Raw genomic sequence first — 26,326 nt, forward strand, 5'->3', positions numbered from 1 at the left:
TGGCGCTCCATCACAGCACTCTGAGATCATGACCTGAGCTGAAATCAAGAATCGATGTTTAAGCAACTGGGCCATCCAGGTACCCCTGATTCTTAATGTTCTACTATTGTTTATACACTGAACCCAGGAACCCCTCAAAATATTATTTTAAGCAAGATCAATAGGTCCCTGGTGGGTCCAAATCCCAATGATGCTATTAAATATGGCACCTTGAGCAAATCAGCCTCCCAAAGACTCAGTGAAGGAAGCTGACATTAGGGTTAAATGACTATGAAGAGTATGTGATATGGCATTTGGCTAACCAACCCTAACCCTAACCTGTTGCATCAACAGAGAACCATGACTGTTACTAGTTAAAAAAACTGTATACAAAAAACAGTGTAATTAAAAAAAAAATGTAGGGGCTCCTAGGTGACTCAGCCAGCTGAGTGTTTGCTTTAATGAGCGCTTGCTCATGATCTCAGGGTCCTGGGATTGAGCCCCATGTTGGGCTCTCTGCTTAGCGGGAAGTCTGCTTCTCCCTCTCCCTCTGCCCTGACCCCCCCAACCCACTCATGCTCTCTCTCTCAAATAAATTACATTTGATTTTAAATTTTAAAAGAAAAAAAATGTAAAGAAACAACGACTGTTTGCAAGAATGTAGAAAAAAAGGAACACTCATGGACTGCTAGTGGGAACACAGACTGAGGCAGCCATTGTAGAACACAGGATGGAGGTTCCTCAAAAAATTTAAACTAGAGCTACCCTAGGATCCAGTAATTCCACTACTGTGTATTTACCCAAAGAATATGAACGCACTCATTTGAAATTATATACATGCCCCAATGTTTACTGCAGCATTATTTATAATAGTCAAATTATGGTAGCAGCCCAAGTGCCCACTGATAGATGAATGGATAAAGATATTAGTGAGCTGTAAAAAAGAATGAAATCTTGCCATTTGCAACAACATGGACGGATCTAGAGAGTACAATGTTAAGTGAAATAAGTCAGAGAAAGATAAACACTGTATGATTTCACTCATATGTGGAATTTAAGAAACAAAGGGAAAAAAAGAAACAAACGAAAAAAAGTGACTCTTAACTACTGAGAACAAACAGATGGTTACCAGAGGGGAGGTGGGTGGGGGGTGAAATGGGTGAAGGGGATTAAGATTACACTTATTATGGGGGCGCCTGGGTAGCGCAGTCATTAAAGCATCTGCCTTCGGCTCAGGGCGTGATCCCAGTGTACCGGGATCGAGTCCCACATCAGGCTCCTCCACTACGAGCCTGCTTCTTCCTCTCCCACTCCCCTGCTGTGTTCCCTCTCTCGCTGGCTGTCTCTCTGTCACATAAATAAATAAAATCTTTAAAAAAAAAAAAGAGTACACTTATTATGATGAGCACTGAGTGATATATAGAATTGTTGAATCACTATATTGTACACCTGAGACTAATTTAGCACTGTATGTTAACTATATGGAATTTTAAAAAATGTAATGAAAAAAAATTTAATGAGCAATTAAAATTCATTTAATATAAAAACTGAAGATATTCAAGCACACACCATTTTGGGACATTAGAACCTCTCCCAGATAAATCCAGTATTAACAAGATTTCTGCTAGAGTTGGGCATTCTAATTTCACTATTTCATTACAACACAATCCTACATTTATTTGTTAAGAAGAACATGAAACTTTCACTTTCACTGATAACAGAATTGATAATTTGGATCAAAAATCCTGCTAAAGACAATTAGAAAATCTACACCAAACATAAGAACATCTGCTTGGAGACATAGAAGAGTGAAAAATTGCTGTGATAGCATAGAATTGCCATACCAAGATTCAGAGGGGAAGGAGTTCCAGGGAGGGTAAAAATATTTTAAGTAAAAATATAAAATGGAGGGAAACAGCTAAAAAGATGGTTAAAGAGAACTTAGAGCGGTTCAAAATTTGATTCAGGTCAAAAAAGAATGATACTTTTGCGAAACGAACCCATAAGACTCTTGTTTAAACAACTTCTCTTTCAAAGTTTCACAAGTCTGAAAGCATCAATACCCTTAATGTGACTATTCACAAGTTCGCCTCTTGGTCCCACTCATTCCATCCTCTGGGTTCTTCATGTTTTGATTGTTGCCCTCGCTCAAGAACATGGTGGTAAAAATGAGCACATACCATTCAAGCCAAGGGTTCTAAACCCAGATCCACCGTGTGGTCTTAGACAAAGTTAACTTTGCCTCTCTAAACTTCAGTGTCTTACTTTACACCTTGGGGGAAGAATGTATATTTCATAGGAGTGTTGCAAGGATTAAATGAGACAATGAGTATGTCAGTGCTTAAAACAGTATTGGGCACTTAGTAAGTACTCAAAACATGATCTCTGTTATTAACCCCTTCAGATATCAATGTTTACTGCATACAGTTCCACATCAATGATCAGCATCATTCAATTCAACCAACATTTGTTTGGTGGCTACCAAATGCCAGGCACCGCACAGGGAAAATGAAGGGCAAGGAAAAAAAAAAAAAAACCTAGCCTCTTCAGTCAAGCCAGTGACATTTCTACAAAACAAAAAGTAAAGTTCACTTAGAGCTAAATGACACAATAAAAAGAGAGATTAAGCACAGCAACCAAAGAAAAAGATAACTAAAAGCGAATTCATCAAAATTGAAAATTTCTGTTTCAAAGGACCTATCACAAGAGTGAAAAGACAACTCCCAGAAAAATATTTGTAAATCATCTATCTGATTGGGGTCTAGTATACAGAACATACAAAGCACATTTGCAATTCAACAGAAAACAAGCCAATTCAAAGAAAGACAAAGGACTTTGCTACAGTCTGAATGTTTGTGTCCCCCCAAAATCTATGTTGAAATTCCAATGCCCAATATGGTATTAGAAGATGCGGCCTTTGGGAAGAGCTTAAGTAGTAAGAGTAGAACCCTCACGAATGGGATTAGTGCCTTAAAACAGAAGCTCCGAAGAGATCCCTAGCCTATTTCACCAAGTGAGGACACGATGAGAAGGCACCAACTATAAATCATGAAGAGGGCCTTCACCAGAATTTGACCGTGCTGGTACCTTGATCTTGAACTTCCCAGCCTCCAGAACTGTGAGCGATATACTTCTGTTATTCATAAGCTACCTGTCTGTAGTATTTTGTTACAGCAGCCTGAAAGGACTAAAACAGAATTGCAAAGTATTCATAAAAGAGATACAAATAGTCTAGAAGCACATGAAAAGATGCTTGACCTCCTTAATCATTAGAGAAATGCAAATCAAAACCATCATGAGATACCACTTCACACTCACTAGGACAGCAATAATCAAAAAGTCAGATAATAAGTGTTGGTGAGGATGCAGAAAAATCAGAACCCTCATACATTGCTGGTTGGAATCCAAAATGGTACAGCTACTTTGGAAAACAGTTTGGTAATTTCTTAAATTTAAACAGTTACCATTTGACCCAGCAATTCCACTTCTAGGAATATACACAACGTAACTGAAAACACATGTCTACACAAAAACCTGTACACAAATGTTCATAACAGCATTACTCGTAATAGGCAAAAATTGGAAACAACCTAAAAGTCCATGAACTGATGAACGTTTATACAAAATGTGGTTTATTCATACAACGAAATATTATTCAGCCATTAAAGAGAACAAAATACTGATATATGGTACAACATGGATGAACCTTGAAAGCATTATGCTAAGTGAAAGAAGCCCGACACAAAAGACCAAATACCGTATGACTCCATTTACATGAAATGTCCAGAATAGGCACGTCCAAAGAGACAAAAAGCAGATTAGTGGTTGCCAGGAGCTGGGGGAGGGGAGAATGGAGTGACTGCTGAGTGGCAGAGGATTTCTTCTGGAATAATGAAAATGTTCCAGAATTAGATTGTGGTGATGGTTGCACAACCTTGTAAACATATTAAAAATCACTGACTTGTGCACTACTAAAAGAGAGAATTTTATTATGTGAACTCTATCTCAATTTTTTAAAAAAAGAGATTGTTTAATTCTCCTTTATCACAGTGAAGACAGTGCCTCTACTACTTGCTAGCCATGGAGAATCAAACACTATTTTTAAAAGTGGGTTTCTATTCCCCAGTCTGCAAAATGAGAGTCCTTAATACTTATACTTCATCAATCACGAATATGGTAACATTAAGCCTTTTAGCACAGTGTCTAGCCCATAGTAGACCCTCAATAAATGTTAATTTCTTTCTTCTCTTTCCTTTGTCAGTTTCCTATTTCAAGTCAAAGAAGCTTATATTTTGTCAAAATCTTACGTACACAATGAGCAATGAAGACAGAGTCCCCTAAGTTATTAGTTCTTTGAAAAAAGATAAAAACGCTATTATTTTGTTTTCCTTGTTTTATTGATTTTTGTTTAGCATCTCATAATGCGCTAGAAAATGAAACTAGGTAAATAAAGAAGGCATTTTAATTTCTGTGTTGCCTAGTAGACCAATCTCCCTATAATTCTGAATTAACTCCTAAACAAGTTACTTACTCCTACAAGTAGAGAACACACACACACACACATTTTCTTTTCTTCTCTTTTTTAAGATTTTTTTTAAAGATTTTATTTATTTATCTGACAGAGACAGCCAGCGAGAGAGGGACCACAAGCAGGGGGAGTGGGAGAGGAAGAAGCAGGCTCCTAGCGGAGGAGCCTGATGTGGGGCTCGATCCCAGAACGCTGGGATCACATCCTGAGCCGAAGGCAGACGCTTAACGACTGCGCCACCCAGGTGCCCCTCTTTTTAAAGATTTTTTATTTATTTATTTGAAATAGAGCGAAAGAGAGGGGGAAACAGGGTGGAGGGGTTGAGGGAGAGGGAGAAGCAAGTTCCCGGCTGAGCAGGGAGCCCGCTGCGGGGCTCAATCCCCAGACCTGGAGACCAAGACCCCAGCGGAAGGCAGATGCCCAACCAACTGAGCCACCCAGGTGCCACCCCCCCACACACACACACACACTTTTCTTTCTAAACCTAAACTATATCAACTCCATCTAAAATGTCATGCCTCGCATAAACTATGGACTTCCACCGTCTTGTCCTCCCACTTCCTTTGCCTTGATCCTACTTTTGCTCTTTAACAGAAAACTCACCACAGAGTGGTGTCGCACATGAAATCTGATATGAAAACAAGCTGTGTACTCTAAATGTTTAGAATACAGCAGAAACACCGAAACCTTCTCATTATACAAAGGCAAGAAAATAACTACACCATCGTCCTCTCACTGCAAACCACAACTATAATTCTGTATCACATGGGAAGAGTGAAACCAGTTCATTCATAACACATCTTAATTCTCCAGCAGGAAAAATGCTTTTGCAGATATTACAAAATGGTGTGTACTGGCTACTTCTGAGGACTACAATTACTTTTCTCTAAATAACATGAATCAAGCGGCAAGAGGGAAATGGCTGAATGTAATGAAATGAATATACAAATCTCTTCAAGGATATAACAACTACCACCTTTAGGCACCTGGTATGTAGCAGGCACACTGCCAGGCCTTTTATAGACATCACTTCTGCTCCTTATGGCATCCCTCCTTCCCAAGCCTGTCTCACAGTGTTACAAATAGATCCATTCTCGCACTGATGACCACATGGGGGAATATCAAAACTCAGCATAACCGTTTTTTCTTTTACCATAGGAACACTTGTCAAGTTCATGATTCTCTTACTTGTTTTTCTTTTGGGGAGTGGGAGACATGACTTACATTTCTATGAAATCTAATAAAAACTATGGACCATCTCTCCAGACAAATACATATAAAAATAATGTGTTGCAAACTAATATAACATTGTATGTTAACCATACTGGAATACACACACACACACACACACACACACACACACACGTTGCATAAAATTTTGAAGGAATGAGATTGCAGACTATTAAAGGCCATCCACATTAAAAACCCTCCAGTGTAGGGGTGCCTGGGTGGCTCAGTTGACTGAGTGGCTCGCTCTTGATTTTGGCTCAGGGTTGTGAGATAGAGCCCCCCCATGGGGCTCACCACTCAGCCAGAATCTACTTGAGTTTCTCTCCCTCTACCTTTCCCCTACCTCTCTCCCTCTCTTTCTCTCTCTCTGGAAAATAAATAAATATACCTTAAAAATAAGTGTAAGTTCTATTTTTATGATTACTGAAATACTGTATGAGTGTTGGGATCATTCAAACTAGGATCTAATTCGTCTTAGGAATTCTTGTCGGGCAACCAAAAAAACATGTGGAAAGTTTAGCAGGACTAAAAAACTAATATAATATAATAACAGTGATTTTAAAATTCTGGTTTTTCCATGGTAGCTAAAAATTCACCAAGTACCTAATCTGATCTGGCTAGTATCCAGTCATTAGTTAGGGGATATGCTGAAATGCTACCTCAATCACCATCTTTGAGAAGGCAACTAAGATGTGTTAGCCAAAAAGAATGTAATAGAAACTTCAGTTTCTCATTTTTGAAGAAGGAAATAAACCTGACTTTCCAAAAAAAATCTGTACTATAAATACAAACCTTGGGTTTCTAAAAGTGGTAAAGATTTAGAAACCATTAGGCAATAACTCATTAGAAAAACACTAAACATTTTGGTTATGCTAATACTTTTAGCTTGAAATAAAGGACGAATGATTCCAGTGTCAAGAAAATAATCTGAAAGGGAAACCAAGATTTATCCCGAAAAAAGTTCACTATCATACAAAAAACTGTAAGAAACTGAAGCAACCACCAATGAAAAATAATTTAGTAGGGCTATGTTCATTTACCTAAAAAAGTATTTTGCACATAGTTTTTAAATCTTTACAAAATGTTAATTACAAGGGAAAATGTGAAAAGAGAAGAAACACATTTATTCCATTTAACTTCAACTATGTTATTTTTTAAATGCAGAAAAAATACTGGAAGCAAATATGCCAATATATCCATGATGGTTGCCTCTAAGTAGAATTATAGTTTTTTTTTTTCCTGCTCCTAAACTTTCTAAATGTAAATTATATTACTTTGACTTAGTATGCTGTATTACTTTTTAAAGTAACATAAGCTCTTTATATAAAAATTCAAACCACATAGAAAAATTTAAGTAAAAAATTTCAATCACCAATTTCCTAATATGCCCTTCCTCCATCCAAAAAAACTGTCCTTAGAGGTAAACACTTTCAACAGTTTTGTTTGATAGGTGTCCTTCTAGAATTGTTTTTCCATTTAGAATTAGAAAAATACAGGATTTTGAGCAGTTCAAACTTTGCATCATGATATCACTCACAATCACAAGCGCATATGCCAGTAATTTTAAGCAACATAGGTAGCAGCTTTTTAACACCTATTTTAAAAAGCACTGTCTACATTACTAAAAACTTTTTTTTCGAGTCCTCTACTTGAATTTCTGTGATGGATATCCCATGATCCTAATCTTCAGTACTTGAAAATAATATTGATAGAAAAAAAACCAAAATGCTTTGGGGTTCTAGCCCAGAAGATGATATATTATATTAAGTACATAATTGGATATAGTGATGATTTGTAGTGTGCTTCTTAAAAAGATACATTGAGGGTGCCTGGCTGCCTGGGTCAATAGAGCATGGGACTCTTGATCTCGGGGTTTTAAATTCTAGTCCTAGATTGGGTACAGAGATTACTTAAAAATAAAATCTTTAGGGGCGCTTGGGTGGTGCAGTTGTTAAGCGTCTGCCTTCGGCTCAGGGCGTGATCTCAGCGTTCTGGGATCGAGCCCCACATCAGGCTTCTCCGCTATGAGCCTGCTTCTTCCTCTCCCACTCCCCCTGCTTGTGTTCCCTCTCTCGCTGGCTGTCTCTGTCAAGTAAATAAATAAAATCTTAAAAAATAAAAAATAAAAAATAAATAAAATCTTTAAAAAAATGAAATCAAGGGCCCCTGGGCGGCTCAGTCCGTTAAACTGCTTGTGGCTCAGGTCATGATCTCAGGGTCCTAGGATGGAGCCCCGCATCCAGCTTGCTGCTCAGCGGGGAGTCTGCTTCTTCCACTCCCCCTCCCTCTCAACCTGCTCAGGCTCTCTGTTTTTAAAAAATTAAAAAAATAAATAAAACAAAATTTAAACTAAAAAGATACATTGGTATGTGAGAAATGTGCAGAAATCTTACATTTTTGATGAGATTTCGTGTTTTCATTCAATCGCTGAATCATTTGTTCACCAAACATTTATTAAGCACCTATTATGTGCCAGTCCTAAATCCTAGGCTTGGGCTCTAAAGTAATTTAAACATCTCACTTCCAAAAAATAGTAAATAAATAAATAAAAAACATCTCACTCCAATTAATCACTTTTCTTTCTGTAGGGGAACACTATGACTTTCTTTTATAAAAACTGTGTCTCAGGGGCACTTGGGTGGCTCAGCTCTTTTAAGTGTTCACCTTGATTTTGGCTCAGGTCATGATCTCAGGGTTGTGAGATAAAGCCCCACATTGAGCCCCGCTTTGGGCATGCAGACTGCTTAAGATTCCCTCTCTCTGGGGCACCTGGGGTGGTTCAGTAGGTTGAGCACAGGGCTCTTGCTTTCAGCTCAGATAATGATCTCAGAGTCATGAGATTGAGCCCTGGGGTCGGGCTCCAAGCTCAGCTTGAAGTCTACTTGGGATTCTCTCCCTCACTCCCAACCTCAGGCAACCTTCATGCTCGTGGTCTCTCTCTAAAATAAATAAAATCTTTTTTTTTTTTGAAGATTTTATTTATTTATTTGACAGAGACAGAGACAGCCAGCGAGAGAGGGAACACAAGCAAGGGGAGTGAGAGAGAAAGAAGCAGGCTCCCAGCAGAGGAGCCTGATGTGGGGCTCGTTTCCAGAACGCCGGGATCACGCCCTGAGCCGAAGGCAGACACTTAACGACTGAGCCACCCAGGTGCCCCTAAAATAAAAAAAATCTTAAAAAAAAAAAAAAAGAAAGAAAGATTCTTTCTCTCCCTCTCCTTCTGCCACTCCCCCTCCCAAGAAAATAAAAAATAAAAACTGTGACTCAGTATTTTTCATTTTTTTACTGTTTTTTTAAGTAATCTCTACACCCAACGTGGGGCTCAAACTCACAACCCTGAGATCAAGAGTCGCATGCTCTTCTGACAGAGCCAGCCAGGTGCCCCCGTGACACAGTATTAACGGAAAATAATTACATCAGAAAAGAGCAAGATTTTCTTTTGTTTCTTTCACTGCAGACATGAAGAGCTAATGATAATTAGCCAAGACTTTCTGGATACTATGACTCGAGCACTGAGTCTCATTATCAAAGTAATGACCTGAATTGGTTTGATTAGTTTGATTCATTTGCTAGTTGTATCTTATTTTAGTATGAAAATAATGCAAAAAGATAAGATCTCGCCTTCTCGCCTCCCTGGTATACCCACCACAGTACAACAATTACTGGCTACTTTATAAGGAGAACGAACGTTGCAGCTTTGAAACCATCAACTCTTAAAATACTACTCTAATAAACAAACAAACAACAACAACAACAAAAAACAAGAGGGTGACCAACAAAACAAGATATGGAGTTAAGTTCTATGGCAAAGTGAACACGTACCATGAACGGTGCGCACTATTACATAACAGTATCATCTGGATTATGCTGACACTAGAGGAAGGTGTTAAGCAGTTTCACATATTTTCCTTCTTGGGTAAGACGATACACACAAAATGGCAAGGTAAGATCTGAGCCATAATGACAAGATTCCAGAAATTAACACCCATAGGTCAGAGTCAATCAAAGTCAGCATGGTTTTGTTGACATACTTGTGATTTACACATGCAAGGATCCTAGACACCGTAGGGTTTTTTTGCCTACAGTCGGCCCTGCGGTAAGGTATGCTACTGAAGTCTCAGCAGTGATCCAAAGAGATTCCTTAAACGCATACTTAAGGACATATAACACCTGCCCTCAATTGAAGGAGTTGGTAGCAAAAATGTGTTCCATATGACGTACACAACATAAACCAAAATGAGATCTGACTGTTTAAAAACACTAAAAAAACAGTGGCCAGGGGCGCTTGGGTGGCTCAGTCGATTAATGTCTGACTATTGATTTCGGCTCAGGTGATGATCTGGGGGTCGTGGGACTGAGCCCCCAGTTGGCTCCGAGCTCAGTGTGGAGTCTGCCCGTCCCTATCCCTCCCTTTTTGCCCCCACCTGTGCACATGTAAGCACTCACACATGCACTCTTTCTCTAAATAGAACCTTAAAAATAAATATAATTCAATGATTGATTAAATTAGATTTAAAAAGCAGTGGCCAGGAGAGGCTTGTCCCACCCCACTCCCACTAAAATGGATAAAATAAAAACAAGTATGTCAACCAATTCCAAAATGACCTCTCTGGAACTAGACTGTTATCACGCTATTCATAAAATAGCGAACAGTCATTGGTTCAGTTTGTATCATACACTACTACTGAACTTTGAGTTTTTCAAGCACAACCTTTGGAGGTATTACTATTTTTCCAGATAAAATTTGCATTAGCTTAGAAGATAGTGTGGTAACAAACAGCACATTTTGCAGTGTTCTCTAGTGCACTGCTATTGACTCTAACCAAATAGGGGCTCCTGGCTGGCTCAGTCCACAGAGCATGTGACTCTTGATCTCAGGGTTGCAAGCTTGAGCCCCACGTTGGCTGTAGAGATTACTTAAAAATACAATTGTGAAAAAAATAGAGGCGCCTGGGTGGTTCAGTCGGTTAAGCGCTGAGTCTTGGTTTTGGCTCAGGTCATGATCTCAGGGTCATGAGATTAAGCCCTGCCTAGGGCTCATGCACTGGGCGTGGAGCCTGCTTGGGATTCTCTCTCCCCCTCTCCCTCGGCCCCTCCCCTCCCCTGCTCACGCAGGCACGCACTGCACGCAAGCGCTCGCTCTCTCTTATAAATAAATAAATAAATAAATAAATAAATAAATAAATAAATAAATAATTTAAAAGACTTAAATTAATAATAATAATATAACCAAACATAATAACCCTCAATATTGTGGGAAAAACTTATTTCACTTTGGCAACCAACTCACCAACTGCTCATTCAGTCATTTGATTTATTAAACGTGTGATGTACTGTACCCAAATCATCAAGCTACAGATAAATAATTCAATACCCTGCCCTCAGAAACTATCTACAAACAACTGTTTTCTTTACTTTTGTTTTTATATACACTAAAAATTACTTGCAAAAGTGTAGCCTGATCATACACCTACTCTGTATCTCTAAAAAGCACCCCCTTCTTTTTTTTCCACTTCTAACATTATACGATAAATCGGAAAATAATCCTACATGACTTAAAATATGTCTTAAAAGGCTAAATTACAGGGGCGCCTGGGTGGCTCAGTTGTTAAGCGTCTGCCTTCAGCCCAGGGAGTGATCCCAGAGTCCTGGGATCGAGCCCCACACCAGGCTCCTCTGCTGGAAGCCTGCCTCTTCCTCTCCCACTCCCGCTGCTTGTGTTCCCTCTCTCGCTGGCTGTCTGTCTCTGTCAAATAAATAAATAAAATCTTTAAAAAAAAAAAAAGAGGTGAAATTACAAATACATTTGAGGTATACCTAGCCAAGAGCAAATTCCTAGATGCCTATGAGCTACAAAGTTAGTGGCTTTAATTATCTATATTTTTTAATATAGAGAAAGCAAGCTGAAGTAAACCTGACAGAAAAATACCATTTTATCTCTTGGCCAAAAGATATCTCTGGGGAGACTACCTAACCACCTTGTCATACAAATAAAAAAATTCTGATTTTGTGGCAGACAAAAATGTAATCTATGACCAAAAGGGGCAAGTAAAAAATTGTTTTTACTTCCCTCAGACATCAGTAGTTAACTTTTTGAGAGATGGCATACGCTAAGTATATTTTAGAAAAAGAATTCTAACAATTTTTTTAAAAGATTTTATTCATTTATTTGACAGAGAGCACAAGCAGGGGGAGCAGAGGGAGAGGGAGACGCAGGCTCCTTGCTGACCAAGGAGCCTGATGTAGGACTCGATCCCAGGACCCTGGGATCATGACCCGAGCCAAAGGCAGACACTGAACCAATGAGCCACCCAGGCACCCCTAACAAATCTATTTTTAAAATGTATACTTGTTTAATATAAGCAGTAACAAAAACATTAATATTTTAAAACTGTAAATGTATTTTCTATTTCTAACTCCAACTCTCAATAAGTGAAATAATTCTGATGTAAGGAACATACAAATACATGAAATGTATTTGCTTAGCTGTATTCTTAGTTATCAAAGTGAATGGTCTTCAATCATTAATACTAGCATCAAATAAATATTTTTAAAAACTATCAAATATCTAGGGATATATCAAACACCTAGGAATAAAAATATCAAATACCTAGATATAAAATAAATATTGAAATTGAAAACTACAAAATGTTATTTTTTTTTTAAAGATCTTATTTATTTATGTCAGAAAGAGAGAGCACAAGCAGGGAGAGTGGCAGGCAGAGGGATAAGCAGGCTCCCCGCTGACCAAGGAGCCCAATTTGGGACTGGATCCCAGGAGGCAAACACTTAACCAACTGAACCACCCAGATGTCCCGAAAACTACAAAATATTACTGAAAGAAAATAAATGACAGATATATAAAGATATACCATTCTCATAAACTGGAAGATTCAATATCGTAAAAATGTCAGTCTTTCCAAATTGATGTATAGGTTCACCCCAATCACAATAAAATCCCAGCAGAGTTTTTGGTGGAAATTTACAAGCTGATTCAAAAATGTTAATGAAAATGCAAAGAACAACAATAAAAATAGCCTAAATCAGTATTGGAGAACAAAGCTGAAGGACTTATACTACCAGTTAACAATTAGAAAGCCTACTGATGATGAGCTTAGACACAAGGACAGACAAAAAGACCAATGAAACTGAGTCTAGAAATAGACCCAGAACTAATCAATCACCTGATTTATGACAAAGATGAGATCGTATAACAGGGAAAGGATGGTCATTTCAGTAATGGCGCCAGTCAATTAGAGATCCATATAAAAAAGAATCAATCTTAACTCCTCACACTATACACAGAAGTCAATTCCAGATATACTTTACCCCTAAATGTGAAAGGCTTTAAAAAGTAACTTTTTAAGAAGGAAGCAAAAGAGAACATCTTCATGACCTTGGAATTGGCAAAAAATAGACCAAGTTTTCTTAACCAGGACATAAAGGAAAGCACTGGTAAATTGGACATTAAAGTTAAAATGTCCTGTTCATTAAAAGCAGGATAAAGGGAGTGAAAAGTTGTCATGGAATAAGTAAAGATATCTGCAATCATATATTCAACAAGGAATTTATATCAATAAAATGTAATGAACTCTTATAAACCAATAATGAAAAGGCAGAAAAACCAGTATCTAAATGACTAAGAAGCAAAGGAGAAGTAGCTCAATTTCATTAGTCCAACGTAGTGATGCCACTACACACCCAACAAAACGACTCAAGTAAACAAGACAGAAAGTATCAAGCGTTGGCAAGGATGTGGTGCTAGTGGAATGTTCATACACGACTGATGAAGGGTCTTAATGGGGAACAACCACAACTGCTCAGTAATATGCACGAAAGCTAAACATATGTACTCTATGACCCAGCAATTTCACTCCTAGGAATCTCCTCACTAGAATGCACATACATGTTCTCCAAAAGACATTTAAGACAATGTGCACATTAACAGTAGAATGGATTAGGGATGCCTGGGTGGCTCAGTTGGTGAAGCGTCTGCCTTTGGCTCAGATCATGATCCCAGAGTTCTGGGATCAAGCCCGGTATAGGGTTCCTTGCTCAGCGGGGAGCCTGCTTCTTCTGCCTGCCATTCCCCTGGCTTGTGTACTCACTCTCTCGCTGACAACTGGATAAATAAAATCTTTAAAAAAAAATTTTAACAGTAGAATGATTAGTGTATTATGATATAAACACACAATGGAACATTATACTGCCATAAAAATGAATAACTATATAAGCACCATTATTGATGAATATTAAGCAGAGAAACCAGAAACAAGAGTATGCAACTGTTCTTTGCTCTCTCAGAATGAACTTCCCTCAGAGAAGTGTTTCCTGTGTTCTCCTCTGCCTCTTCATGAACTTTTGGATGGGTAGGTCTATCTGCTGCCAGAGTTCAGTACAAGGACAACCCAATACATTCTTCAGAATCAGCTTTGTAAGTGATAAAAGGGATCTTTTGGGGGGCACCTTGATGGCTCAGTGAGTTAAGCATCTGACTTTTAATTTTGGATCAAATCATGATCTCAGGGTCATAGGATCAAGCCCCATTTCAGGCTCCATGCTCAGCAGGTAGTCTGCTTGAGATTCCCTCTCCCTTTCCCTCTACCCCTCCCCCACCTCTCTCCTCTTTCTCTCTCTCTCTCTGTCTTTAAAAAAAAGAGTAAGAAGAAGAAGCTAGGCTTCATCTGTACTTGGAAGGCACAAGAAGCTCTTCTCTATTTTTGTTTTGTTTTGTTTTGAGTGAGATATGTCACACATAGAGAAGAGCACGAAATGTATTTAAGTAGGAGAACCATCAGGGTTTTAGAAAGAAAACTTGAGCTGCACTTAAGAGGTTTTTGTTCAACATCCTGGCTTCTCTTCTAACTGGTACACTCACGACTATATCCCCAGTACGCAAACTGGAGTAGAAGTGCAGTAAATACTTGCTGATAATAGAGAGAACACTGAAATTGTCCCAATGAAGGACAAAGGCATCAACTATAGAAGTAGCCAAGAAAATGGAGACGTAGGAGTGCTCAGATCTCATAGAACAAGAAATCTAGAAGAGTGAGAGGAAGCCATCAAAGATGACTCAATTTTCCATTTTGGGTGACCATGTAGATGGTCAGTCATTAAGCCAAATATGTCATGCAAAAAGAGGAGCAGGTTTAGGAAAAAGGAAAACAAATTCATTTACACCTATTAGAGATAAAGTGAGTACTTTGAGCAATGATGCCATCTGGCAATGTTCCAAATCATGAACTGACAAGGGAGGTCTCTCTGCTGTAAGACATTGCTGCTTGTGTTTTAGATGTGTTTGTAAACCATTAAGTTTCTGGCCATTCCCACATACGTCAAGTGACTTGAGTAAAAATTATTCATTGCAGTAAGGTTTGTAATAACAGAGTATTTTAGAAACACCTCAAATGCCCATTAATACATGATTGGTTAAATGTCTGATCCCATTGGCAATGGGTCAGTCAAATAGAAAAGAATGGCTACGTCTAAGTCCACAATACTTTGAAATTAATCTATTCTACTATACCTGTATTCATAGCAGACACAAAATAAGCATAACTTCAAATGAGTGACCTAAAAATCATAACACCGTAGTTGGCATGTGTTTTAAAGGTCTGAAAACCAAGTATTAACCAAGTTCCATAAAATCCTTAAAGTCTAAGCCAACCAGAATTATTTTTGGTACCTTAGGCCCATAAACTGTAATAATGAGAACCAATGCTTATGTATCACTTTGGAGTTTACAAACTATTTTGAACTTCTGATAATCCTAACAACCACACAGGATATGTAAAGCAGGCGGAAATCACCCGCCAAAAGTTAAGATGAAAGCTTTATTATTGTTATACCTTCAAAGGCAAAGTTTCAAAATTAAGAATTGAGACAGTTTTATTCCTTCAAAAGAATAGACGTTTAATCCCACTGGTTTGTCAAGCTGCAAGGGAGTTAATGCATTTGTTCCACTCTTAATTTAAATTTAAGTTAAATCTGTAACTTCCAAAAGACACACAACTATCCAAAATAAGGTATAGTGGAAATCTTTGCAAAACCACATTTCATGTCATTTCCCTGTCTCCATCAAATTCCGTAATGGGAACACTTTACATTCTAGTCTTCTGAGATAAATTCTAAAATTAAGCTAATGTACCACTCACTGCACAAGACTTACTTCAGGGAGATCCACACATGCTTATAGATAATACAAAATGTTACCAAAGTAAAAGGATGTAGTTCTGAATCACCTTGTCTCTGCACAGATCACTCTACTGAGCCTCACAGGCATCTCCAAGCCCTTGAGGGTTTACTCACCTCCAAAGGCACGAGGACGGACGGTTTCTTTTTCAGCTCCTCACATTTCCTTTTCTTACAGATCTGATGGCTATTCTTTCTGTTCTTACAGTAAGTACATTCACCACAGTTGGTCTTCTGCTGGCAGGGCTCACAGACCCCACACCGTTTTCGTTTCTTCTTTTCCAAAGTAGGTAGCAAAGTTGTATAGGAAGGAGGAGAGGAGGTACTGGCGAGTGACACTGGCCTAGACACCACTGTGGTGTTGATGTCAACCACGCTGGTCATGCTGATCTGGGAGCTCCCTCCTTCCAATGTGCTGGGACCAGCCTGGGAGAGTTGGGTAATGCCCTGGGAAGCATGGAAGAGTCCTTGCTCAGGAGTTAATGGGACCCCCTGAGTGTTAGCTGGCAGAAAGCTTATATGAACCTGCTTCTCATTTTCTATATTGCTAATAGTCATTATTGGAGGTACCGAACTTATCTCTGAGTTTGATGATGGCTGAGGAGTGTGACCTGAGCCCAAAGGCAAAATCTGCACAGCGCCCTGGACTTCAAGCCCATATGAAACAGTGCTCTGGGGCTCAGGCCATTGTGGGAGAGCATTATAGGTAGCAATTGGGTTTAGAGGAGCTGGAAGAAAGATAGGTGGGTCTGAGGCAGTACCACCACCCATTCCAAGGATTTGTCGGTCTAGGATAGCACCAAAGACCTCTCCTTGGACTGGAATAGCACCAGGCATCTCTGGTGGGTCTGGGGTCTCATCCAGAGCCTCTCCATGAACTATGTTAGCACCAGGAACTTCCCACCGATGTGGGACAGCACTAAAAGCCTGTCCTACGACAGGGGTGGTATCAGGAATTTCCTGTTGATCTGGGGTAGCTTTGAGGACCTCTTGATCTAGTTTAGCACCAAGGGTTTCTTGTTCTGAGCTTGCCAAGAGGAGTTTTATCAATGAGGTAGGATATATTGACCCACCAATGGACAAACAGTTTCTAAGGTCCAATTCAGGTATAACCTTATTAAAGCTTGAGGTGGGGTAGCAATCATGTTCACTTTTGATGGGATCCAGGTAAGAATCAGATAGCTTAAGAGATTCTACTCGTGAACCCAAATCTTCTAACTGAATGCTGGAGTTTCCTTCATAAGTAACCTTGAGGGATGCTCTCTGGAGCAAAGGAGCACATAGAGTGTCCTGAGCAAACATTCTAGGGGAATCGCTGATATTATTTAATGTCTCTTTAGAGAATAGTCCTTCACCACCATGTGTCCCTTCCGATGACCCAGAAAGGATCTCTACTGCAGGGCCACTGTGACTGGAGATATTTACTTTGGAATCCTCCACCCTTTGGGGCCAAGACTGGGTTGTCTCTTGGCTCTCACCTTTAATTAAAGATGCATTTTGTACACCGACTAGATTCTCTACATCGGGAGCAATTAGGGGGACTTGCGTTGGAACAGAATCATTTTCTGAGTGTTTTACTCCCATGTCAGTAACTACATTATAATCACATTCATGTTGCTTTTCTAAATTCTTAGGAGGTGGAACTTTCTTGGGTTTGGCTATGATCACTGGAGGTTGGGAGAGTCGCCTGCTAAGAGAGGTGCTTCGGAGGGCCATTGTAAACCCATTGCAAGTTAAGGATTCTGGGTTCTGGAAAAGAACCTCAGTCCTATCCAAATTCATTCGTGCTGCTCCAGCTCTTGTTAGAAGGCTTCTGACTGGCACAGGTGGTTTGGGTTCTATTTTTTTCTTAACATCTCTTTCTTGAATTAATTGCTTTACTTTTCCAGGGGTCACAGTCTTGACTGATGCCACATTTTTGTTGGCTGCCTTAGATGTCTTCTTCAGTTGGGTGCTTTTCGTTCTGTTTAGATCTTCCCTCCTGACTAATCTGGAAGGCCTTGCATGGCGGGATCGAGACATAGCTACGGAGTAGGAAAAAATGAAAGGGCACAGGGAAGAGAGTCATTGGTCCTTTGGAAAGTCTCACTTCTGAGGAGAATCTGGATGCACCATGGTTGAGCTCAGTGACACAAGACTTTGGTCTGAAATAGCAACAACAACAAAAAAAACATTGGGAGTGAGTTTTTTTCCTATGTATTCTCCCATTTGAAACAGAATATCTACTAACAATTATTAATCAAAATTAGGGCACTAAGAATGTTTACTGCAAAAGCAAATACGACAAACACAAAAGATACTAAAGTATCCTTTAAACCCTGGATTCACAAATAAAGCTCCTTTAATTACTGTGACAACTGATTTAGTTGATGAAGTTCAATGCACAGGTTAAGCAAGGGGGTTATTCTGTATTAGAAACCACAACTATTGTAGTTACATGTAGTTTAAAGATCAAATCCCAATCTTTACAAATTTAGATACTTCAGAAATTATCTCTTAATCTCTTTCCTCAGCACATCGCCATACAGGCACAGGTGTCATGTGTTGGACAGTAAAGCTGTCAAAACCAGAGGACGAAGAGCCTTATTGTAATTCAAGAAACTCTACTTGGAGATCCAATAATATTAATACTACATTCCAATTAAGAATCTACAAATTTTGAGCTTTACACATGCACACAAAAATAGCGTAAGATCTGAGGAGTTAGTATTGACAGATTAGGTTACAAATAAGACTCACGGGTCCAACAAATATCTGTTGAGTACCTACTATGTATAAGGAAGGCATTGTGGTGGGCACCGCCCACACCCAGAAATGATGTCCCTCTTTTCTGTTTCACCCGACTTAATCCAAAGACTGCTGGTTCTAAAATCCCTTCTACCAAGGGTCCCAAAAGTCTCATGATGAATGCCTAGGCAAGGAAATTGGAAATAAAGAGAAAATGAGATAATTAGAACAGTAAAGCATACTAGGAAAGCAACTATTAGCAAGAAAAAAGAAGAAAATGAAAGGGAGCTAAGAGCCATCATTAATTGTCTTTGCTCTCCTTAGATTGCTTACCCTAATGCAGACTAAAATCAAACTATGAACAAGAATAAAGCTCACCATACAAGATGTATCAATATACTCTCTAATGATCACAGATCAAGAGTGATACAACTGAGTGGGCGAGGGTTCTTTAACAGTTGACAGGTTGTTGGGTTAATAGGAAAGTGGTGTAGGGTAGTTACCAAAAACTGGTCTGCAACCAAGTGATCAACAGTCTGTGACACAATCAGGAAAACCAGGCAGTAACATGTTTCTCATGAAGTTGAATTTATTCATTTTAAACAACTGTTCTTTACTCTGAAGTTGTGCCTTCCAGTTTTCTCTCATTAAAATGTCCTTTCTCAGGGTGCCTGGGTGCCTTAGCAATTGAGCAACCCATTCTTGATTTCAGCTGGGGTCAGCTTGGGTCCTGATCTCAGGTTGGGGGGGGAGGGGGAGGGTCTGACTGGGATTCTCTCCCTTCTCCCTCTGCCTTCCCTTCTTCCCTCCCCCCCCCCACCAGACTCAGGCTCACTCGGTCTCTCTCAAATAAATAGGGGCACCTGGGTGGCTCAGTCGGTTAAGCATCTGACTTCAGCTCAGGTCATGATCCAGGGTTCTGGAATGAAGGCCCGCCCCCTACCCCTGCTTCTGGCCTGCCAGAACTCCACACTCAGCCAGAAATTGGCTTCTTCCTCTCCCTCTGCCCCTCCCCCTCCCCATTCGTGCGCGCACGTGCTCTCTCACTCTCTCAAAATTCTTTTTAAATAAATAAATAAATAAAATCTTTTTAAAAATGTCCTTTCTTTAAAAAAGTAATAAAAGTCCTTTTTGTGAAAAGGTAGTGATAGGTTTATTTTATACCATTATTACTTGGCAAAGTAAAAACTTGACAGCCCTCCATCATTCTCAAATTGTGCATTTGTTTTTCTTGTACTAATCTGATCCAGGTAATCCTAGGATGCACTGGTTGGTTTAGTAGCTAGAGATGTGTCCATCAGAAAGCTGTGAGTTTGAATCAGTGATCAACAGCTATGTCCTTCCAGAACCTATTTAACACAGTTTCTACATCTGAAATGAGGTTGTTTTGAGGTATCACTGGGCTCCTACAGGGAAAGCCTGGAGGCTTCCTATTGATCTGAGGTTGGGGGGGGGGGGGGTAAGGTAAGGACTTTGGAAGTTGGCAGATTTGGGTTCAGTTTCCAGCTCAGAAACTTACTAGTCATGTGATTCTGATATATTCCTCAGTCTCTCTATATTTCAGTTTCCTTATGTGTAATAGAATAGGAAGCATAATAGTACCGACCTCATTGGGTTACCATGAGAATAAATGTGATGACATGTGTAAACACTTAGCACAGGGCTGGCATATAATAGGTGTTTAATAATAAATGGGAGCTAAAAAAATAAAGGCTGCTTATACTTCCAAAATACAAAAAATAACAAGAGAAAATAAGCTAAAGGGTTGTTATCATTATTATAGAACCAGTTTAACCCCCAGTTTGCCATATCCTGCAAAACAAGATCTAGTTCTTTTGTTTTTGTTATCACCTAACACACTGTAAGCCAGGCACTATAATAAAAAATCCTAGAGCACAAGATTTAGAGTCAAAGCATTGTGCCTTTAAGACAGACTTTTTAAATAGACATTAGTGATAACATTAACCACAAGAAAAATAAGTTTGATAAATCTGTGTTAAACACAAACACTAGACTAGAGAATACTTCACTTGAGTTCTTGGCATCTAAGCTCTCTGCCTTCCCCCTTTTCTTAAAAAAAGAAAAAAAAAGTTTTTGGCTTGCACTAACTTTTTGGCTGTGAAAAACTGTAGGATATTTTCTCCAAAGACCACTGCTTTTTGTACCAGTATTTTTAGAAAACAAAAGACATTCCAATTCTAATCTCCAGAAAGTCAGCAGTCTTTATAAGGATGTTTTTTTCAGATAGCAAAAAGCAATCCTTTCCATTCTTTAGTAATTCAACAATATCGGTATAAGCTTGCTTTATCTCTTGTATCAAGATTACATTGCTAAAAAATTATTAGGAGCATATAATCTAGGTATTGCAATCAGCGACAAAAATTAAAATTCACATATGTAGGCAAGTAATCTGGATATGCCAGAAGGTGTCATGGGATCTGCCTATGAAAGTAGTTTATAAATTGATCTCTGTCTCATATATTCTTTTATATTTTTAAATTAAAGTGCTTTAGAAATTCAGACTTGTAATTAAGATAATGTTTACCATTCAAACCTTATCTCCTGAAAAAGAGCCTACCAAGGAAATGGAAAAGGTATGAGCAACATGGATTGGGAAGATGTGGCCTCTTTAAATGGTAACAGCCTTTTTATGAGATCATGAAAGAGGCCAATGACCCCTGAAAAACCCAACTGCAGGGGAGAAACCACTGGGTACCACCCAGCCAAAGAAACAGACAATCAGGAACAAAATAAGGGCTCCCACAAGATCCTAATTTTATCACCCTTGGCTCCACTGATGAAATGTGACCTTCTTTTGTGATAAACTAAGTTATCTCCAGGGCTGAACTCTGGGAGGAGAGGCAGCAAGCTTTTTTTTTTTTTTTTTTAAATATTTGTGGGGTAAAAAAACAATGTAGTCCATTCTATTAAATAGGCACATATTTAAATATAGAATTATCCCCACAGATCTCCTGATATTTATTTTCCTTATTAATCTGTAAACATTGTTAAATGCTTCATTTCCCCCTTTTTCGGTGTTTTTATTTATTGTAGAGTACTTAAGTCATACAAAAAGGTATATTTACAATTAAAAATTAATTCTACTTCCATTTATCATTTTTTTCCATTTTTCATTTCCGATGAATACTGACATTTCAATATTTGTCAAAATCAGTTTTATTCTACCCTAGAATATATCCAAGAGTCTGAGTGCTACGGAGATAGCTGTAGGATAACATGAACAAAGCTGAAAGTAAGAGACTAGTGTTGCTGTTATTAAACATATACCATAGGCCATAATTATTTGCAATTAATTGATACTATTGTGTGGGTTCTTATTTCCCTGAGAAAACAAAGAGAAACAAAATGAACCAAAGAAAAAAAATCCAATCACTGTGGGATGCAAAACTTTAGTTAGCAAGACTTTTCACCAGAGGGCACCAAAAATAAAAATTATTTTTCCTAAATTATTTGCAATTAATTGATACTATTGTGTGGGTTCTTATTTCCCTGAGAAAACAAAGAGAAACAAAATGAACCAAAGAAAAAAAATCCAATCACTGTGGGATGCAAAACTTTAGTTAGCAAGACTTTTCACCAGAGGGCACCAAAAATAAAAATTATTTTTCCTAAAATGTCCTTGTGATATAGGGGACTAGAGCATATGTCATCCAAACATTAAAAGCTAGGAGATAAGAGCCCAACATAAAATTTGAACCATGAAAAGACATGTTGCCAGCCTAAAGTAGAGAATATAAAGCTAAAGACAGAGGACAGAAGTGGCAGGAGCGGGCCCCAGGGTGAATATGGTAAACAGTGCCTGTGTAAGGATCTGCTAATTATTCACAAGTAACTTAAAACTTACCTAACCAAATTGGTCAACAAATAGGATCAGGTATTTTCATCACTATTATCTGAGCTTACTAAGTAGTCAACCTTTCCCTACAGAAGGCCTTTTTTGTAATTATTGAAGTAATCCCCTTGCCTAGAAAATGAAAGGCTGACTTCCTAAACTTTATCCGTCGTCTGTAAAGGACGATGTTGACAGCACCACGTCAGAAAATCCTCTCCCATCTACATCCCTCCTCCTTCTGGATCTTCTGAAGTCCCCTGGGCAGGAAGTGGCTGAACTGATGTAACCAGACAGCCCGCATGTCAATTTAAAATTATACTGCAACCCTTCCCACTACCAGCAGTGGCCAAAAAAGTGGTGAGTATTCTCATCCGTAGGGCTCGAGGCAAAAGAGGCTCTGATTTCATGGTCACTCCGTTCAGCCTACTGCACTTGACTGCGAAATAGAAGATGTAAAACATTTCTTTTAAAAGACACCACCTGACTTAGTTTCGTCCAGCACTAAATTCTACATCTAAAGGAAGAGGAGGTGGGCGGGCTGGTTGCAGTTCCTAGATAGTCTTCTACCACAGGAAGTGTGAGAACCCTCTGCGAAAGGAAAGGCTGTTCAAGGAAACTCACTAGAATACCAGCAGATTTAGTCAAAGGCTCCTTCCATATGTAAAACACCCCTGCTGCCCTGCAGAGAGCCAAGGGAAAAAAAGCCTAAGAGGGCCACAGAAAAGGGAAGGGAGAAGTTAAAATGGAGATAGAACGGCTCTTCCAAAAACAAGAAAAATGTAAAATACCAGTGGAATAGTAAAAAGCCTAAGGAAGAAAAGTCTAAAGGGGAGAAGGGGAGCAAAAGACAGAGTAAGAGGAAGAAATTTATAGTAATAAAGGGAGAATATAAAAAAGATAAGTGGGATCAAAATGCTGAAGACTCAAAGAAGAAAGACCTAGAGGGAAAAAAGAAATTTAAGTGTGCAGGGAAAGAAAGATAGATGCAAAGAGAGCGTGGGGGAGGGGATGGACAAACCAGATAAAGAAGACTGGAGAGGGAAGAGAAACAAAGAGCAGGAACAGCGGTGATCCAAACCTCCGACCCATCAATTCTGGAAAACCAGAGCTGAGTACGATAGTTAACTCTCATTAAAACGGTAAGTGGTGGTTGAAGAATTGTAAATCTCAGCTACTAATTTTTGCAAAGAAAAAGGGACAGTGTGTGCCAGTAATTCCCCTATATCTTGATTCTGAAGTTTAGCTGAAATCATAACAGGGCTTTAAACACTGTCAGAGGCTACAACCAACCTATTTAAGATCCCTTAATTGGGGAGGGAAAGGAAGGTTTTAACCAGCGTAATCTAAAACCGATTAAAATCAGGAAACACACCCAAAATCACAGCACCGAAGTCTTTTAGTTCTTGGAAACTATACAGACTAACCTCCAACATTTCCTTATCTATGCACCTACCTGCGTGTACCACCCTTGATTAACTGTTGTCATAAATTCCTGATATGCCCTAAATTACACTTGCCCTAACTGGTTAATAATATATATATATTTGCATACATACATACATACATGTATGTGTGTGCTTGACATCCTGAGGCCTAAAGAAGCCACCGTCTTTATTTTACTAAATTTATTTTACTAAATATTGTTGGGAGGAGGACAAGGGCAAGTGAGCACATTTCGGTTCAGGGCCGACCCGAGGCTGCTGCCCTACAGCGCCGCCCTTCAACCCATCCCGGAGCGGCGCGCTGCGCACCCCGCGGGCACTAAATTGTGCACCTCATCTTTCACTCGCTTCAAATCTCGAAGCACTTACGCTTCATTTCTTCACAAACTGTCCATTCCCATGTATTGTGCAGCTCATCTGGTACCGGAGAGCGGAACCGGAGAGAAGTGGCACATCAGCGACCGACGCAAAATGGTTAGTTTGGGAAGAGGACGAGTTGGGGGCGGCAGAAAGTCTCCTAGTTCAAGAAGTATTTGTTCTCTTGGTAACACATTCATTTTTATTGGGTCAGAAATGCTCAATTTGGGTTCCCCATTCATGTGGAAAGGCTACTGGGGCCGACCGGCAACTTCCTGACCACTTTTTGTGGAACTGTTTGGACTGCATACAGCCTTTCCAGAAGCTCAATCGGTTGGGGGTATGGGTGAGAGGGAGGAAGGGGAGAGAGAGGGAGAGGAGAGAGGTCTAGCCCCTTCCCTCCCCGACACGTGAAGTGCTGGCGCCCCCGGCCGCAGGCTCCGGCCGGAATCCGGCCCCTCCCCGGGTCCGCAGCACCCAGCTCCGCGCACCTCCCAGCTCCCGGATCCCGCCAGCGGGACTGACGCGCGGCAACGCTGGCGGGATCGGCGACCTGGCGGCGCTCAGAAAGAGGTTTTAAAAAGCCATTTTGACAGAACACTAATTCTATTCCCCATTCCCTTCCTCGCCGATCGGTATAACTCCGGGTCACCTCAGGTCAGACTCCCCTGCTACCTCCACTCTAAAGGTTCATCCTTGGAGTCCCCTCCCCGACATGCTCAGGGAGGGACGTGCCAAATGTTTCCCAACGAATCTGTCTCCCACACCAGCATGGGGGAGGGAGAAAATCTGAGGGTGGGCTTGATTATACGACAGGACGGGCTCCCCACCCGCAACTTGCCCTAACTCTTACTTCTCGTCTTGAGGTGCCGGACTTCCAACTCTCCTAAGAGGCGCCTGGGTCGCCGGCACCTTCAGGGATCCCCGAAGGCACACTTGCCCTCCCCCAGCCCGGGTTGCAGCGGCGCGGGAGGTCCGAGCCCACGGCGCCCCCGCCCCCGCTCCCCCCCATCCAGCGCCGAAGCTGGGCCTCGGGGGCAGGCGGCCGCGTCCTCCGGCCGGGGGCATTGTTTACCACCCGCAACAAAAGCTCCCCACGCCGCTCAGGGCAGGGGGTCGCCGCGGGGAGTGGGCCCACCCCTGCGGACCCCGAGGACCCGCGGACGCTCAGCTCTGGCCCTCATCCCAGCCCCAGCCGAGTACCGCCCCTCGCACCCCCTTCCGGCCTCGGCGTGAGGGTCCCCGCACCCCTGCCCTCTGCCCCGGCCCCAGCTCACCACTGGCCCGCTCAGGCTCGGAGGGCAGCGCGCGTGCCCCCGGCTCCAAGCCCGCACCAGCCCTCGGGCAAACTTTCCGACTCGCGCTGGTCGCCACAACTTGGGAGCCCAGGGCCCCGGCGGGCGCGAGGAGCGGGAGCGGGCCCAGGGCGGACACCTACCGGCTGCCTGGCAGGGTCAGGGCCCGAGCCCCCGGGGTGGGCGGCAGCTTCCCAAAGGTCCACAGAGGAGAGGCAGGTAGAGTTGCATGACTGGGGCGGGGCAGGGGGTTGTCCCAGGGGGCAGACCCGGGAGCCGAGGGGCTGGCGGCTGCGCGCACAAAGCCGTGCGGGAAAGGATTGCGCTGCCACTCCCCGCCAGGTCAGCCCCCCGGAGCAGAAGTGTCTCCCCAGGACAGACCTCAGGGAGTGAAGCAGGGGCTCTGCCTTTGCTGGACCCTGCACCACTGAGCTAGAGTCAAAACGCGCGCTGGATTTCCCCAAACTGGAGCTGGACTCCCCTCTCGACCCTTACCCCTCCCCTTCGCCCTCCTCTCTCACAACACCTTTTTTTTTTTTTTTTTTTTTTTTTTTAAGGTCAAAAGAGAGTATTGGACCGGAAGAGAGGTGTCAAGGTTTTCTTGTCATTACCTTTTTTTCGGAGGGGCTCTTGGGCTGAGAGACAAATTTTAGGGTTTCTAAATTGAATGTTTATAGACAGATCAAGGGAATGCCAGATCAGAGATGACACAATTGAGCAATAT

The 26,326-nt window shown here is 40.8% G+C and overlaps 1 protein-coding gene across 2 annotated transcripts in view; it reads right to left on the minus strand.

The window, feature by feature from the left end:
* Positions 1 to 25,984, minus strand: part of TET1 (tet methylcytosine dioxygenase 1) — a 129,046-nt gene extending 103,062 nt beyond the window's left edge. For both annotated transcript variants that reach the window (XM_087863065.1, XM_045783367.2), the window contains exons 1-2: positions 25,746 to 25,984; positions 16,046 to 18,072 (exon numbers count right to left, since the gene is read on the minus strand). In XM_087863065.1, coding sequence (XP_087719191.1) covers positions 16,046 to 17,950 — 1,905 coding nt within the window. In that variant the 5' untranslated portion in view covers positions 17,951 to 18,072; positions 25,746 to 25,984. The remainder of the gene's footprint in view (positions 1 to 16,045; positions 18,073 to 25,745) is intronic.
* Between the last annotated feature and the right edge of the window lie 342 nt (positions 25,985 to 26,326).

The sequence above is a fragment of the Ursus americanus genome, chromosome 6 (genome assembly GCF_024610735.1).
Source record: "Ursus americanus isolate L20-20 chromosome 6, mUrsAme1.1.p, whole genome shotgun sequence".
NCBI lineage: Eukaryota > Metazoa > Chordata > Mammalia > Carnivora > Ursidae > Ursus > Ursus americanus.